This window comes from Nicotiana attenuata, chromosome 2 (genome assembly GCF_001879085.1).
Source record: "Nicotiana attenuata strain UT chromosome 2, NIATTr2, whole genome shotgun sequence".
Lineage (NCBI taxonomy): Eukaryota > Viridiplantae > Streptophyta > Magnoliopsida > Solanales > Solanaceae > Nicotiana > Nicotiana attenuata.
The window spans coordinates 56,129,008-56,146,561 of NC_031990.1; the positions used below are offsets into that span (position 1 = coordinate 56,129,008).

The 17,554-nt window shown below is 37.5% G+C and overlaps 1 protein-coding gene across 1 annotated transcript; it reads left to right on the top strand.

Annotated features, from left to right (window-relative positions):
- LOC109210676 (protein ROOT INITIATION DEFECTIVE 3) lies at positions 1,447–12,057 on the top strand. Its single transcript, XM_019374130.1, has 8 exons — positions 1,447–1,737; positions 1,889–2,002; positions 2,101–2,234; positions 2,322–2,469; positions 2,760–2,959; positions 3,613–3,740; positions 9,921–10,168; positions 11,566–12,057. The coding sequence occupies exons 1-8, from the start codon at positions 1,525–1,527 to the stop codon at positions 11,728–11,730; spliced, it is 1,350 nt and encodes a 449-aa protein (XP_019229675.1). The 5' UTR covers positions 1,447–1,524; the 3' UTR covers positions 11,731–12,057.

Here is a 17,554-nt window from a genome sequence, read left to right on the forward strand (position 1 = left end):
AGCTAATTAATAGCAGTTGTATCTTCCTATTTATGCGAGCTAAATTTTAGGAGAAGAATATTCTGAACAGATTTGGCGTGAATATTCTGAACAGATTTAGGAGAAGAATATTGAAACGGAAAGGAGATTTCTGTTTTTCATCTTCATCTGTTCTTCCATATATTTTCCACCATTGATAGCCATTAAAAAGCTTGAAAGCTTTGAATTCAAATTTGGGTTCATCAAAATCATTATTTGTTTGGATTGGGTGTTGTTGTAATAATTCGGAATATGTTAGGAGTTTATATCTCAATTTGAGGGGTTTTTGGTGAAGATTAGACTTGGTTTTGACTAAATTTCAGATTGAAACTCGAAGAAGAAGAAGAAGACATATTTCCAGAAATTGTAGATAAATTGTAGTTAAATTGTGAATTGTAGATAAAATGTAGATAATTGTAGGATAAATTGTAGATTGGGAAGACTAAAACTTCTAACAAATCTTCTACATTATGTCAAAAAATGCCAATTATGCTAACAATTTGAAATTGGGAATTGGGATATTAAAATTCAATGTATTCATTTTGTAGATATCTTGTAGATAAATTGTAGATTATTTGTATTCTGATTGTAGATGCATTGTTTTCTGTTTTCACAAATCCAAAACGACTAAAGCTTCTACAAAATCTTCTGCAAAAAACAGTCTACACTTTATCTACAAATTTTCTAATTTTTCTACAATTTATCTACAATTTATCTACAATTTATCTACAATTTCTGGAAATATGTCTTCTTCTTCGAATTTCAATCGACTGTGTTAACCAGTAACCTTCAGCCACTGCCCAAAAAAAAAAAACAAAAAAAAGAGGTCAATGAATATAACAATACATTGATGTTTTGTACGTGTAAATAGAGAATTGGTAAATAAGAACTAATCTGAAGATACGGTCGCTAAGTTAAGATTTTTGGGGAAGTAAATGAGAACTAATCTGAAGATTATTGATGCTACTGTCCATCTCCAAAGGGGGGGGGGGGGTTGGGGGAGAGATAGGTAAAGATAAATGTGGGAAGATACGGTCCTAAATTAGCGCCTAATATAAATGCACCCTCAATTATATCCCTAATTTGAATTATGGTATATAAATGGTAATTTGGTATGCTGAAATGTAATTAACACAAACGTTAAACATTGAGGGTAATAAGGTTTCATATATGGTATAGGAAGGTAAAAATCCTAAAGTTAATAGCTACTAAACTATAGTGGTTTCTGAAAACGGGTTATCTACTACTAAGTGTCAACCGCTTAAAACGGGCTGAAAACTTTTAGCCCAACTTCACTCAACGAGCGGGCTAGATTGGATAACGTTAATGGGCTTTACTGGGCCAGAGATAGTACTGAATAGCCATATCGAGATTGCCTGTCCAGCCCAGATATTTAATAGATCCTCAGTACCAACGTCCTTCAAAATTTCAAACTCGCGCAAAAACTGAACCATTCCGGCAGTCTCCAGCAAAACAGTGAGCACTTCTTCTCACTAAACCTACCAAATGACGGAGCTGGAATTGGTAATCGCGTCGTCGCCGACCGACGCCGGTATCGGCTGTTGGGACCTCCATACTGGCGCCGAGCACCTTCGTTATCGGTCTTGCTCCTCCCCCTCCCACGGCCTTGTCTGTGTCGGCGGCCGCTTTCTCGCCTCCTCTCAACTCTGTGCTACCAAATCGTCGTCAGGCTCTGTCCTTTACTGGTCCTGGAACAAGGTAAACAATAACAAATTTTTAATTTTATAAATTCACACTATTAAAGTTTGAAGTTAAGCTGTTCGATGCATTGCTTGTTAGAAAACCTAGTTTTGGATTAAACTGTTACTTAGTGGCCATAATTGTGACTTTTTAGTAATTACATTTGTAGCCTCAAGTTGAAGTTAAAAGCTTTCCAGCGGAACCTATAAGTCCACTTGTTTGCAACAATGAGGGAACTTATATGGCCGGAGGAGGTGCATCCGGTGATATATACTTGTGGCAGGTTTATACTAAGTAGTGTTTTGGTCATTATGTCCGTTTATTAGCTCACTGTATCTGACAGTATCGAATAAATGTTTTATGTTTGTTTATTTTTTGTAGGTTGCGACTGGTAAACTACTTAAGAAGTGGCATGCTCACTATAGGGCAGTTACTTGCTTGAAATTCAATGACGATCAATCACTTCTGATTTCTGGTTCAGAGGATGGATCTGTTCGAGTTTGGTCTCTTATAATGTACTAGTATTTGCTTTCTATGATTTTCACTTTTCTAGTTTTTGTTTGATGATCTGAGGGCTAATCATGGAAATTGGCTGAAATTAGGGTATTTGATGATTTGTTGAGGGAGAAAGCAAGACAGCCTTACGAGTATAGTTTCTCTGAGCATTCTTTGAAGGTGACTGATGTTGTGACTGGGTATGGCGGAGCTAATGCAATTGTTGTATCTGCTTCAGAAGATAGAACATGCAAGGTTCGCCTTGTCATTTTCCCAATTTATTGAACTTTTCCGGTATGACCGATGGTCAATCATGATGATTTGAGTCGATTGACTCCACAACAAGTTCACTATGTTTCAATTGGATGCTAAGGATGATTTCATTTTTTTTAACTAATATAATATGTTCTATCATTTTTTTACTGGTTTTTCAGCGTGTTATTTGTCTAATCACCATAGTGACTGGCAACAATTAATTAGTTGGAACCAGTGTACTGTATACCCTTGTTTGAGTCTCAATAGTCTTAGCTGTTCATTTGTCTTAGGTATGGAGCTTGTCGAGAGGAAAATTGTTGAGAAACATTGTGTTTCCATCAGTAATTGATGCAATTGCATTGGACCCTGGTGAAGATGTCTTCTATGCTGGTGGTAGAGATGGGAAAATATACATTGCTGCACTAAATGCTGTTGCTGACTCCAACAGTAATTACGGATTGCACATTCTTGGTTTTTTGTCTGAGCAAAGGTTTGTTATATATACGATTAGTTTTATATATATATATATATTCTAGCTAATAAGAAGTCTGGTTTTGTAAACCTTTAAGTTTTATCCCTTTTTATTTTTCGTTTAAGATGTTCGGAAAAGCTTCCCTATGACTTTTTGTGTTTCATGAGTACCTCTATATTGTCCTTTGCTGTCCTATGGATTACATGAAATCACCATGTGACTCTACTTAATTTTTGTTGGCATCACTTATAGCTTCATGCTGAAGTGTCAAGCGTGAAAAAGTTGTTGCTTTGAATCTCTTTATTCTTTTTGAATGCTGAAATTCAAGAGCCATTTAGTAGGAATCTATAACTTTTAGGCATGAAGCGTATGGAGTTTGTGTTCTGGGTATGTATGGTTGAATTTGCGACCAGGGAATTTCTCTCAATCTGTGTATGGAGTTAAACTAGTTTCTGGATGTTCTTATAGGATTATGATAAAATTTTCCCTGTAACTTTTAGCTATACGAGGTCATGCTATTTTTGCTTGTTATTATTTGAACCATGATGAGATAGTCCCTGTAATTTTTTGAACTTCTGTGCCAGTCCTGCAGATACATACTAATTTTTGTCTTTAATCCCTTAGCTGTTTTTAATTTTCCTTGAATAACTTTACAACTATTCATGAAACAGTAAGGCTATTACATGCTTAGCATTAACTACGGACGGGGGCTTGCTAATTTCTGGATCAGAGGATGGCATGGTTCGGGTGTGGAACACTAAAGACCATAACATCGCCCGAATTTTTAGGCATGCAAAAGGTACAATTGATGCACTTTGTACTTTTTCAAATGACTAATTGCTACTACTTTAATAAATTTTCTTGAAATTCTTGAAAAATTGATAGTCACGCATAAGAAATCTGTTTGTTAAATGTATGGTTGATGTTATGGTCCCTAATTTTGGATCGAGTCGCTGGACGATTAACAGGAAAGTCAGGCCCAACACGAAGGTCTAAGCCCTTGTTCTTGTTCCTAGACTTGCCTATGATTGCTGGATTTGCAATTCAATCAGGGAATTGCACACCTGGGAACTTGTTTGAGAAAAGTTCCAAATCTCTGTGACTTGAAGAAATTCAACCTGCCTTTATTAATAAGCGTCAACTCTCTTAAATAGAGGTTACAAAGCAAGAGTCCTAATCAAATAAGAAATAGCAAGAATCCTAACTCAGAAAAGAGTCCTAACTAAAAGAGATAACAAGAGTTCTAAATCACTAAGGGAAGTTTTATTCAAAGCTGACAAAATAATTCAGAAAATATCAATCATTATCTATCCTATTAATTCTTGCGTCTAGTAAATTTTCTGCCAACAAATGCATCCATAACATTACTCCCTTCCTGGAGAAAAAGCTTGTCCTCAAGCTTGAAGTCTGGAAAGGCAGATTTGAAATGATCCACATTCTCCCAAGTGGAATCTTCAACAGAGAAACCACACCACTGAACCAAAAGTTCCCAATTACCACGATTCAGACGGGAGCGAAGCACAGAGCAAGGGGTACGAACAATGCGTCCTTCTTCAATTAGTGGAAGAGTAGGTAGAGTTGCAGGTAGCTCACCCTTGAATGGCTTAAGAAGTGACACATGAAACACATAATGAAGCTTGCAACCTGCAGGTAGATCAAGTTGATAAGCTACAGATCCTATGCGCCTCAAAACTGCAAAAGGGCCATAAAATTTTGGAGCAAGTTTATGATAGACACGGCTAGCCAGAGTTTTTTGGCGATATGGATGTAAACGTAACCAGACGTACGATCCCGGAGAGAATTCCACATCACGATGTCCTTTATCATAAACAGTCTTCATCTTATGTTGCGCTTGTTGGAGCTTGGCTCGAATATCCTGTAAGACAACATCGCGGTCTATTAATGCTCGGTCAACAGCATCAACTCGAGAAGAACCAGCCATGTAGGATTGCAATCTGGGAGGTTCGCGGCCATAAACAACTTGAAATGGAGATGTGTGAAGTGCTGAATGGAAAGAAGTGTTATAGCAAAATTCAGCCCATGGAATCCATTCTACCCATTTGGTAGGACGATCACCCACCAAGCATCGCAAATACATCTCGATTGTGCGATTAACAACCTCAGTTTGGCCGTCCGACTGTGGATGATAAGCAGATGAAAAATTTAATTTAGTCCCACATAAATGAAATAATTCTTTCCGGAACGTACTAGTGAAGAGGGGATCTCGATCACTAACAATTGATTCTGGGATACCATGCAAACGAACAACATTCTCAAAGAAAATTCTTGCTACAGAAGACGCATTATATGGATGAGCAAGAGGAATAAAATGTGCATATTTAGAGAACCTGTCCACAACCACCAGTAACACTGTTTTACCTAATGATTTTGGCAGCCCATCAATAAAATCCATGGAGATATCCGACCAGATTTGATTAGGTAGTTGTAAAGGTTGTAACAGTCCTGCTGGACTCAAGTTAACAGCCTTATTACGTTGGCAAACTGAACAAGCATCAATATAATCCTTGATAGCTGCCTTCATAGTTGGCCAATAAAAATCCTTGCGAATACGTTGCATGGTCTTCTGAACACCTTCATGTGTGCTATCATGAAACCCGGACAAGACAGAAGCTACCAATGGTGAATTTGGCAAGAGATAAACCTTGTCTCTAAAGAACAACAATCCATCTCGAAATACCCAATCCACATCCATCTCTCCCTGTTCAATTTTAGCTTGAAGTTCTTGAAGTATTGGGGACTGCTCGACTTCTGCCCGGACTTCATCAAATATCAAAACCTGAGGCTGGGAAATAGCAAATAACATATCTTCAGTCCCTTCTCGTCGTGATAATGCATCTGCAACAGTATTCAAGCGCCCGGCCTTGTATTCAACTCGAAAATCATACCCCATCAACTTGCTAAGCCAATGTTGTTGAGGAGAAGTAGTAAGACGCTGATCTAACAAGTATTTAAGACTGTAATGATCAGTTCGAATTAGAAAGGCTCGACCCAAAAGATAAGGTCTCCAATGTTGAACTGCCTTTGTCAAGCCAATCAATTCACGTTCATAAGCCGGAAGTTTTAGGTTTCGATCAGCTAGTTTACGACTAAAAAAAGCAATTGGATGTCCCTGTTGTTGAAGAACTGCTCCTATTTCATCACCTGAAGCATCACACTCAACAACAAATTCTTCTTCAAAATTTGGCAACTGTAATACTGGGGCAGCAACTAATGCCTTTTTAAGAGCTTCAAAAGAAGCAAGTGCATCATCATTCCACTTAAAAGAATGTCGCTTGAGCATATTTGTTAAGGGAGCAGCAACCAGACCGAAATTCTGGATGAATTTACGGTAATATCCTGCCAAGCCTAAGAATCCACGCAACGCTGTTGTTGATTGCGGTTGAGGCCAGTCCACCACGGCTTTGATCTTGTTGGCATCAGCTGAAACACCTGTGTTTGAAACTATGTGGCCCAGATAAGCTACTTGTTTTTCGCCAAACGAACATTTGGATTTTTTTAAACAAAGGCGATGAGCTTGCAGCAACTCAAAGATGATTCGCATGTGTGACAAATGATCCTTCCAAGTCTTGCTATACACAAGGATGTCATCAAAAAATACAAGTACAAATTGACGTAGGTATTTCCGGAATACCTCATTCATCAGTGCTTGAAAGGTAGAGGGCGCATTGGTCAATCCAAATGGCATGACAAGGAACTCAAAATGGCCATGGTGCGTTCTGAAAGCCGTTTTCTCAACATCCATAGAGTCCATGCGGACTTGATGGTAACCAGAGCGAAGATCAAGCTTGGTGAAAAATTGTGCTCCGTGCAATTCTTCAAGTAATTCATCCACTACTGGAATAGGGAATTTGTCTTTTACTGTTTTGGAATTAAGCTCCCTATAGTCCACACAAAAGCGCCATGTTCCATCATGTTTCCGAACTAGCAGTACAGGTGATGAGTACAGGTGATGAGAATGGAGAACGACTGGGTCGGATGATACCTTGATGAAGCATTTGATCACATTGTTTCTCAATCTCATCTTTCTAGAAGTGATGGTAGCGATAGGGTCGAACTACCACCGGATCAGTTCCTGGTAGTAAACAAATGCGATGGTCACAGGACCGCATAGGAGGCAGACCTGTAGGTTCTTGGAATATGTCATCAAATTTGGCCAATATCTTCTCGAGGTCACCTTGCTTGGAATCCAGCGAAAGATGTAGGTGCGGCTGGAATAGTTGTTGCTGTCCCTGTAAGGTGATCTGCCTTCCATTTACTTCAAAGATCATTGTCAATGATGTAAAATCCCACAAGATAGGCCGAGTGTTTGCAGCCACTTGACACCTAGGATAATATCAAAACCGTCCAAAGGAATCACATAAAAATCAGCAATGAACGAATGGGTAATTACAGAAAATTGCACTCCTTTGCAAATGCCCAAACTGGAGATTTTCTCGCCATTTGCCACTGATACATTGAGATTTGCCTGATGATGGATAGGCAAGCCTAAACGTTGGGTAGCAGTAGAGCTAATAAAATTGTGTGTGCTGCCCGAATCCACTAAGCTAAGCAACAGCTTCATATCAACTACAACTTGCAATTGCATAGTATTTGCATATTGTTTGCCTGTGATAGCATGAAGTGAGATGGCAGGCTCTTCGTTTTCCGTTGTTATATCCTCAGATTCTCCATCTTCTATTTCCAGCCAAAATAACTTTTTGCACTGATGGCCTGCAACATAAGGATCATCGCAGTTGTAGCACAATCCTTTTGCACGCCGGGCAGCCATCTCGGTGCGAGTCAACCTTTTCACAAAAGGATAAGAAGAAGCAGCAGTCTTAGCACTTGGAGTCATTGCTGTACTGGCAACTTTAACACTGACGTTTGAGGTTGAACCATAGCCCCTTTGTGTTGCAGAAGAAATCTGTATTTTCTTCTCAAATGCTCTTGCCAGACTCATTGCTTGCACTAAGTTAGATGGATTATGCATTTCAACATCAAGACGAATTGAATCAACTAACCCTGCCGTAAACATATCAACTTGTTGGTCTATACGCACAGATGAAGCACGAGCCAACCGGTTTTGGAAGTTTCTCTGATATTCTTCCACAAAACTAGTTTGTTTCAAGTTGATCAACTCTCCTAATGGGTTACTTTTCATTGGTGGGCCAAACCGAAGGGTACAATATTCTTTGAACACACCCCACGTCAAATTGGGTTCCTCCAGTTCTAGTTGACTAAACCCTATAACTTGGGCCTCCCCGACCATGTGAAAACGAGCTAACCCTACTTTTTCTTGGTTGGCAGTACGCTGGTTAGCAAAGAATTTTTCACAACGGTGAAGCCAAATAAGAGGATCTTCAGTTCCATCATAAGTAGGAAAGTCTAATTTAGTGTATCTGGGTACTATACCTCTTCCTCCTCCGATGGTGTCATCAATACCAGAATTGATGTTGTTTCTTCTCCCTAGATGAAGATCTGAATGTTCACCTGCATTACTGGTTCGATGGGCAGCAGCTGCACTATTATCTCCAACTTCAACTCCCTTCATACACGTCGCGGTGTGGATTAAGGCTTCAATCTGTTGCGATAGTTGCTGGAATTTGGCGTCTGTCCTCGCTTCTGAAGCTGCTACTTTTGCTTCAGCTTCAGCTTGGGCCTCCTGNCAAATGACCCCTCAAATCCTCAATTAGATGTCTAAGAACTTTTCCCCCAATTTCCACCAAAATTCCGAAATCAAATGATGAAATTAACTAAAGATTGATGGAATATAACTAGAAAGGGTTAAAGAATCGTTACCCAGAGATCTCCTCTTCAAATCCTTCTCAAAATCGCCTCTCCCGAGCTCCAATTCGATTTTTCAACTTTTGAAACCAAACCCTCCAAATTTCATATTTCTGCCCAGCTAATTCTGCATCTGTGGTCTCGCTTCTGTGGACCAAAATGTCGCATATGCGACTTTCATTAAATGGCCAAGATCTGCATCTGCGGTCCTCCACTCGCAGATGCGGTTCCGCTTCTGCAGAAGATCCACCGCATCTGCGGAACCTGAAGAACCCACCAAAATCCGCTTCTGCGGTCTCCTTAGCCGCATCTACGGCGCCGCATCTGCGGAACCCAAGCCGCAAATGCGAAAATATCAGAAGCAGCAAAAATCTGCAATCTCTTAACTTAAAATCTTTCCGCCAACCATTCGAAATCATCCCGAGGCCCCCGGGACCTCAACCAAAAGCACCAATAACACCTAATACTCATTCAAACTTGTACCAATCCCTAAACCACCTAAAACAACATCGGAAACTCGAATTAATCAAGGATTTAAGCCTAAGAACTCCAAATTCCCTAACAATACGCTTTCGATCAAAAACCTAACCAAATCATGTCCGAATGACCTGAAACTTTGCACACACATCACAAATGACACATCAAATATGAGATAGAAGTACTACAATTTTGAAGGTATGCCATTTCCCATGTCTTAAATCTGTTTCATTTTTAATTTTGAGAATCAAAATCTCAGTTTCCCCCCAAATTTGTCGATGGACTCAGCTCAAAATATCCGAAGTTAGTTGACCGAATCCGAGACGTATCCCGTGCCCGCGCCCGCTCCTGCTCCCGTCCCCTGTCGAGACGGGTGCGGCACCAAAAACGAAGAGTCCGCGCAACTTAGCTGTGGGGTACCCTCCTAGATCACTTAGTGTCATGGAAGAGTAAGGCTTGAAAAGGGGGCTTGTTTCTCTTCTTGAAAGCCTAATGTCTTGCAACAGTTAGTAAAATGCGGAAAGAGTTAAATTAAAGCTCTTTCAATTAGGACACTTGGTAGTATCCTCACATGATAAATCTGATGATTCTGTGAGCAAATATTATTCGTTTCAGTGGTGGCTTAATATATATCTAGTTTCTACTTCTATTTTCTTCTTTTTCCTTCTTGCTTTTCCAAGTCGGTGAAATATCTTATCTTTTTATTCATTTTTATCAGGCCCAGTTAACAATATTGTTGTTGTTAGACAACCATCTCTCCTGAGTACCAGAGGATCTGTGAATTCCCAAGGGCCGTCCGTAAAGAGACATGGGGTATCATTACCACCCCCATTGGAAAAGTATGCTAACTCAGCAGATGATAATGATTATGTGGCAGTAATTGGCCCCCGGGTCAATCCTGATAGATCTGTTGAAGCTTCATATATCAGTGTTCAGACACTAAATAATCAAATCTTAGAGCTTCAGGTCAGATTTTCTTGATTAATGTGCATTTCCTTTTCCTGTTTCCTTTTTTTTGTTTTTTCAAATCCGTGTCACTATTATAGCGTGTTCCATGTTCTCAAGTGTGTATGTTATGAATAGGACATTTTCAGTTGTTAATTTTTATATTTGTTGCTTCTCAATTTAATGGTCCTAGTTTGACTTGGCGTGACTATTTATGAGAAGAGATGAAAATGTGAATAGTTAAGTGTTTATTAAGGGAACTAAACTTTACCTTATAAAAAAGGTGTTTATTAGGGAATATGTGGTCCAGGTGCTGACTTTGTGTTTTTTTACGAATAGAGAGGAAGTGGTAAATAAAAGAGGAAAATGGTCAACATGACTTTTTGTATTATAGATGTGTTAAACATTTTACTGAAAGTAGATCCAGTTTTGACATTGTCAATGAGAAACAAAGGCTCTTTTCTGGGGAAGAAGGAGTATCCCGTCTTTCTGATGGGGAATAGTTACTTTGAAAATCTAGATTTTGCTCATGCCAACATTCACCAAAGTCTTATCATTTTTCATTACTTGTTTATTTATCCTTTAAAACCGGTATAGTGGCTCTACAGCAATCATTTCTGTGAAACTCTTCATGTGCTCAACTGTTTTCATGAACTACTTTTTCATGGCACATTCATGTTGGTATGTTTTAGAGTCCAGGAAAATGTCATAGTCAACAATCTTTCTGCGATTGATGTATGTATGTACCATCTAAAATTTTCGTTTTCAACATCTTTATGTTTTCATTCTTTTTATGAAAAAATTGGTCTTGTCGTCAATTGCAGTAATGCACTTAAAGGGCTATCTGACTGTTAAGTGGTGATTTAGTGGAGGTAATGGAACTGAAGACAGACCGCTGGCAGATTTGCTGGGTAGTTTGACTACAAACATAACTTGGTTCAAATTTATTTTCTTAAAGAAGCAGTTAGCTGGCTTTTAGCTTCTATTTGCACTTATGATGGAAAAACAACTAGTACTTCGACAAATTAATAACATAAATAAGGTTTCGGAAAGTAAAATTGTGTTTTTGTGGAAAACCAAGTTTAAAGTGAAGGAGAAACAGCTAGTACTTTGACATATCTAACCCGTACATATAGATACTAGATTTCTTTCATTCACATTAAAACAAGAAGAGATGTCTTCTTCGTTGGTTGGCAGATGTAAATGACAATGTAAGGTGACTTGTTAAGGTCCAAAATTTATATTTACAAGATGTTATGAGATGTATATTGTTTATCCCGGCAATATGCACTACTTTGACTTTTTGATGCTTGTACAACTGCCGTGATAGTTAATCCCATTGCTATAGATATGTCATACTATTGCCTGACAAAAGTGATCATACATTGCAACTAATAGCGAGTGTTTCCTGCTTACAGAGACAAGGGTCTTCTGCTGCTGCTCAAATGGAGATCGAAAAGCTAAAACTCGACCGCAGCAGGTCCATACAAATGATTCAGCAATGGGAAAAGAAGTATCAAAATCTACATCAGTTTTGTGTAACCGAGCTATTGGATGGGGAACCAGCTGGAAATGCTGAGTGACACAGCCTATAACATATATATTTTTTCAATACATTCTGAGGGGGAAGGGTGAAACGGGAAGGGGAAGCTGCTTATAGATTAGAGTCTTCCACCTACATGATGTGCTCACCCAGTGAGCTTGCTCTCAATTGATTACTATCTGTAGCAGCTTCCTACATTTATGTGTAATATTTATTTAGCAGTGATTAGTTATGACAGTATAGATGAAATTCGATTCCTTTACTTGAAGTTTTGGCCGTGAACAAAAGGTTTAAATTAATGAGTCTAGAACTCTCGCTGCATTTGTATTCAGTCAATTCTAAATGTGCCTCGTCTTCTTTATTTCAATTGGTAGTATCTTATGTGGAACTCTCATTAATCTGAGTTCAAAGACTGGAAGTTTTCCCTTGAGCTTATATGCTATTGCTGACTGCAGACAGAGAGAAGCAGCTGTTTAAGTTAGGTCCAGTACATGGCTCCCAAAGTGAGTCGGATAGTATTGCAGACCTGATCAGCCAGTTCTCATAATACTAGAATAGAGTGTCCTCGCGCATAGCGGGAGCTTAGTGTATCGGGTTGTCCTGGAGTGTTGTATTTTCTTGTCAGTAAACGGCTGACTTAAGTTGATTCCAACTGCCGCTCGTTGCTATATATGTGATCTCACATTTTGATCTGATTATGTCTTTAAATATTCAATCTTGAACTATTTCAACCACTGCTATGCAGCGTGTTTACATTTACTTTTAGATTTAAGTATCATTTATCCTTTTGTTTCCTTTGACATACCCGAGAATTCAAGTGCAACTCAAAAGTCTCATATTCTTAGGTCGTGTTCTTATTATCAAGACGGCCTTTGCAACAAACAAACGTGAAAACAAGAATAAGCCTACAGCAGTAATTTTTGAAATCCAATATCTTTATTAGAGGGAAAAGATAGGATAAGACAAAAACTGCAAGGACATAAGCGTCGAAATGATTGGATTAGTGGTCCCTCGTCAAGACGTCAACCTTGAGGAAGCTGTTCAAAAAGTCCCCAATTTATCACAAATCTTGTCATAATGAACTTCGAAGGGAGCAACGACAGAGTTACTTCCGAGTGACCTGTAGGTCACATGTTCGAGCCGTTGAAGCAGCCACCAATACTTGCATTAGAGTAGGTTATCGATCTACATCACACTCCAATGACTGCGACCCTTCCCCGAACCCTTCGTGAATGCAAGATACTTTGTGCACCTGGCTGCCCTTTGTTGGAGATAGTGTTGCTACTGCTATTCGTTCAACTGGTTGTAAAGAAACAGAGCAACAAGAAGATGAAGGGTTTGGTCTGAATAAGCCCAGCTTTGACCAGACACTTTTATCTCTTTATTTTTGATTAAATCAGAGACATTCATCAAGCAACAATCTGGACCGTCTATCACATTAAAGCCCACTGATCCTAACCATTTGTTTAAAGATAAAGTAGAAGACAGCTGTCAACATTGGATGCCAATTCTAAAATATTCCTCCACACGTGTGAAGTGTATAAGGAAGAGCATGTAAATATTTCTCAGTATAAATTTTATAGGCAGTTATAGATAGTACAATTGGAAGGATACTCGTATAGGTTAGCATAACAGATTTTGATTCTTTATTTTTGCTATATATACAAGAAAAATCTTCTCCAAATACTCTATTTTGTGATACCCTTTTATCGTAATGTAACTATCAAATTCAGGAAATTAGTATCACTAGATGATTGGTTTATGCTGCTCTCGTGTCCTATCACATGCGTCACCAAATATTGAAACCTCCTGTGGTATACTGCATGGACCTAAAAGGGAATTGGAAAAGCACGTGCATGGGTCGGAAAAGGAAATATAAAAGCTAGAAGTTTGGGCTCAAACATTTCCATACAGAGAAAATGTAATTGAAAAACGTTGATGACATCGTCAAGCCTGCACCCGTTGCTCCAAACAGAAGAAGATTTGTCAATTAAGCAGCAAAATGAAAATCTGAAGGAAGGAATTCAATTCCTGCACTAAATTTAATTCCTTTCCAAGAAAAGTGGTACTTTGTGAAAATGAGAGCACAAAGGGTTGGAACCAAACAATTGGCATCATGCTTTTTTGACTGTTTGATTGCCCAATTTGGCAGTGAAACAATCCCCTTCCCAACTTGTTGCGATGAAAATCATGTGAAAAAGAGACCAAAAAAGAAAAAGTTGGACCACTTCTGATTGCTTTAGTAACGTAATATTGTAATAGTGATATTTCTTTTTTGTCCTATTTTTTTCTTTCCTCTGAACCCCCCTGCAAGTCCCGATGAGAAAGGAAGGGTAAGGAAAGTGGAAAAAAATCTTGAAAATATATTATATTAAGTATCGAATGAAATATATGAATATTAAAATACAAACAAGAAATAAAAAATAGTTATCTAGGAATAGAAGATAAGGTGATGCAACAGTGATAATGCAAAGTAAAATTTTTATTTTTCAAAAGAAACCCCCCACCCAACAACAAATTCTGCCTATTTTGGCCTCTTTTTATCCAATCTATCGAACCGTTTCTTGCAGAGAACATGTCTCTTTATTCATGTCATTTTTTGATTAAATATAATATCTTATTCTATCCATTTTTAATGCTTGGAGAGTAGAAAATGATAACAAAAGAGAGGTGCTCGGTTGGTCCGGTGAGGGTAGTAGAGATGTTGTTATGATTTAAAGTTTATGGGTTCTGAATTCGCCATCAAACTTGTAGTATTTTAGTTATTACGTTTGCAATTAAATATTTATACGTACTTAATAAATTTTCTAATACAAATATAGAATCTAATAAAAAATTATGAGATCGTTCAAATTCGTAACTAATATTATGGCTCCGCCCCTATAGGTGGACCCCCTCCGCCCGATGTAGAGGTGGCACTTATGATCATCAGTTAAACACTGCTTTGAAAACAGGCCTTAAGGATTCTTGTATTGAGGATTGGAGTTGCAGTTGCAGAAGAAGGCAGCAAGCAATAAACTCAAAAAAAAAAAAAAAAAAAAACACATGTTTCTTTTGATCTCTTTTATGTTTCTCTTGTTGCTTCCCTTTCATATTCTCCTTCTCACTATCTCTGCAAAAGTACAACTGTCACCTTGATGATCCAAGTAAATATATATTAAAAAACAAAAATCTTTCAGCATCTTCTAGGTTCTTCTAGCCTTCCCATTTCAATTACGAATAATATAAATTTTTATTTAATTTCTATATACGCGACGGTGAAACAATTTTTTACACTAGCGGTATAATTTAACTTGTTGTGTAGATAATCAGTCTTATTTTTCAAGTTGTTAATTCGTCTTTTATGAATGATTACTTATTATTTCTTACCTAATAGCGTAATAATTTTTTTACATTATCAGTATATAAAAATTAAATTTTATAGAATTAAACATGTAACTTGGGATATCAAACTACTAGTATTTTTATCTTAGCCTGACATGAACTCCTCCATGAGAAAGTAACCAGAATTGAAGGAAGTTAGAATATTCGGCTTTAAAATATAATGTTTATACACACACACACAAAAAAAAAACATTAGCATATAAAAATAATACTACCGCCACATCAACCTGAAGATCTTGGTTGCAACTTTTCCAAAATAATAAATAAGACGTAAAAAAAAGTGAACGGAATCTAGGGTTATTAGAGTAGTAAATTTATAGCGTTGGATATCCATGCAGTTTATAACGTGCATGAGGAGTTCTTTGCAGACCTTTGTAACTGTTTGGTAATAAAGCTATTGGTTTTAAATGCTCTGAGTATTTAGCTCTTGCAATACATATACACATAATTGCTAATTATTGTTGGTTGAGACTTGAGAAAGAACTAAATATAGACATCATGTCCTTTATTAATTATCAGCATTTGTCGTTTCTGGTACGTCTCATTCTTACATTATAAAAACACATTCACTTCGTATCTGCCCGTTAAAATAGTAGCCATCAACATCTATCTCTTAATTTGAGGTGATAAAGAATAGACTATTAATTAGGTGAAATCGTTTTCTTTATTAATAAAATTTCTATTACTCAGAGAAAGAGGACGGCCAAACAGAGCATACCTATTGTATGAAAAACTCTCATCGGTATTACTAGACTATAATTTAGTATAGTCTTATCTTAGCAATGACATGATGCAAGAAAGTTGTTCGAGATTATTACATTTGTCTTTCATAAGTTATGTAAATCTCTCCCACATATAAACATTCCATGTGAAACCGATTTGGGTATTAATTCAATAAGAGTATTCAAGATCCATCTAAGTTAATTAACTGTAATATATTGAATCCTTAAAAAGTAGTACTCCATTAGTTTTAATATAAGGTTATTGTTCTATTATATGCCCCTATGATACTATTGGCATAACTATGTATGCACAACGTCTTTGTTTCTTTCCATTATATTCCTAAGGGGGAATAGATAAAAAGAATGTGGAAAAGCTGTTTTGAATTATTCGGTTAACCTCCCTCACTCCCGTTGACTATTAACTATGTATCAATTAGTTAATTAAGTTCAAGAATAAGTACCAGTGACCTAATCAACGTTAGAAATTGCGCAACTAAAGATTTCAAACTAGCGCTATTATCTCATTTTAATTTATGTTGACTAGATGATCTTTGTAATCCAAATTTTTATAGCTAGGTATACAGTACCAAAACCAGATCATTCTCCTAAAAATTTCTGATTTTTGGTAAGGGGTAACTCTAGCGGAGAGTAATCTAGAGGGTAGGTACTTCACTCACGCGCGATACACAATGTTCGGAAGTAGTACGTATATGATTATTAGTTTAAAATCTTTTAATTTATTGATATAAAGTTTTGTCTAATTAAGAAAAATAAACTAGAAGAAAGGAAGTCGTGAGCTATAAGAAAAAAGATAGTACAATTGGGTGGTAGAATTTTTTTATGTTGGTTTCCCACAAGGTATTCAATATCGGCATTGAGGCCCTAACTAGTCTGATATTGAAGAGAAGAATGACACATGTAAGTCACGTGAGTTAGTGTAGTTAGTTATAACTAATTATGTGATTGTTGGTTAGATAGTTAGTGGAGAAAGATTAGTGTAGCTGTCATACACAGTGTATATAAGTAAGACACATGTCATTTTGTATTCAGTTTTGACACAGAAAATTATACAATCATTTTCAGCTCATATACTCTCTAATGAGTTCTCCATTCTACAACCTTCATGTTCATCTTCTTCTTACTTCCAATTGATCTGCTCTTCGATCTTCATCATGGTATCAGAGCTCAGGAGCTAGATACACGCTCGTTGTGGTGGATATCTTCTACTTTCTGCAAAATTATTTTGTTGCTGATTGTTCGAGTTTTTCCACAATCATTTAACCTAGTTTCTGTTTTTGATTTGCGATTTGCGAATCTGTAATTCGTTGAATCAGAGTGTTAAATCAGCTGAATCTGTTAGTTATGGCGATTGGAGAAGAAACTTCAACTGGAACAAGCACAGGAACGAGCATAGATCATCATCACCCTCTGTATCTACAGCCCTGTGACACTCCAGGTAGTTCCTTGATCTCTATTCAACTAACTGGATCTGAAAACTATGCATTGTGGAGTAGATCTATGAAAATAGGTCTAATTGGTAAGAGTAAGCTAGGATTTGTTGATGACCGATGTACTAAGGGTATGTTTGATTGATCCTTGCATGAGCTTTCGGAGAGTTGTAATGCAATACTTCTGTCATGGATTATGAATGCTGTGAGCACAGAATTACTTAGTGGAATTGTGTACAAATCTAGCGCTCACAAAGTCTGGACTGATTTGAAGGATAAGTATGATAAGGTAGATGGATCCCGCATCTTC

Bases quoted from the DNA above. Each gene is read 5' to 3' on its own strand.
- LOC109210676 (XM_019374130.1), top strand. From the start codon at position 1,525: ATGACGGAGCTGGAATTGGTAATCGCGTCGTCGCCGACCGACGCCGGT. The intron at 1,738-1,888 runs GTAAACAATAAC...TTACATTTGTAG, and splicing joins TTTACTGGTCCTGGAACAAG to CCTCAAGTTGAAGTTAAAAG. The intron at 2,470-2,759 runs GTTCGCCTTGTC...CATTTGTCTTAG, and splicing joins CAGAAGATAGAACATGCAAG to GTATGGAGCTTGTCGAGAGG.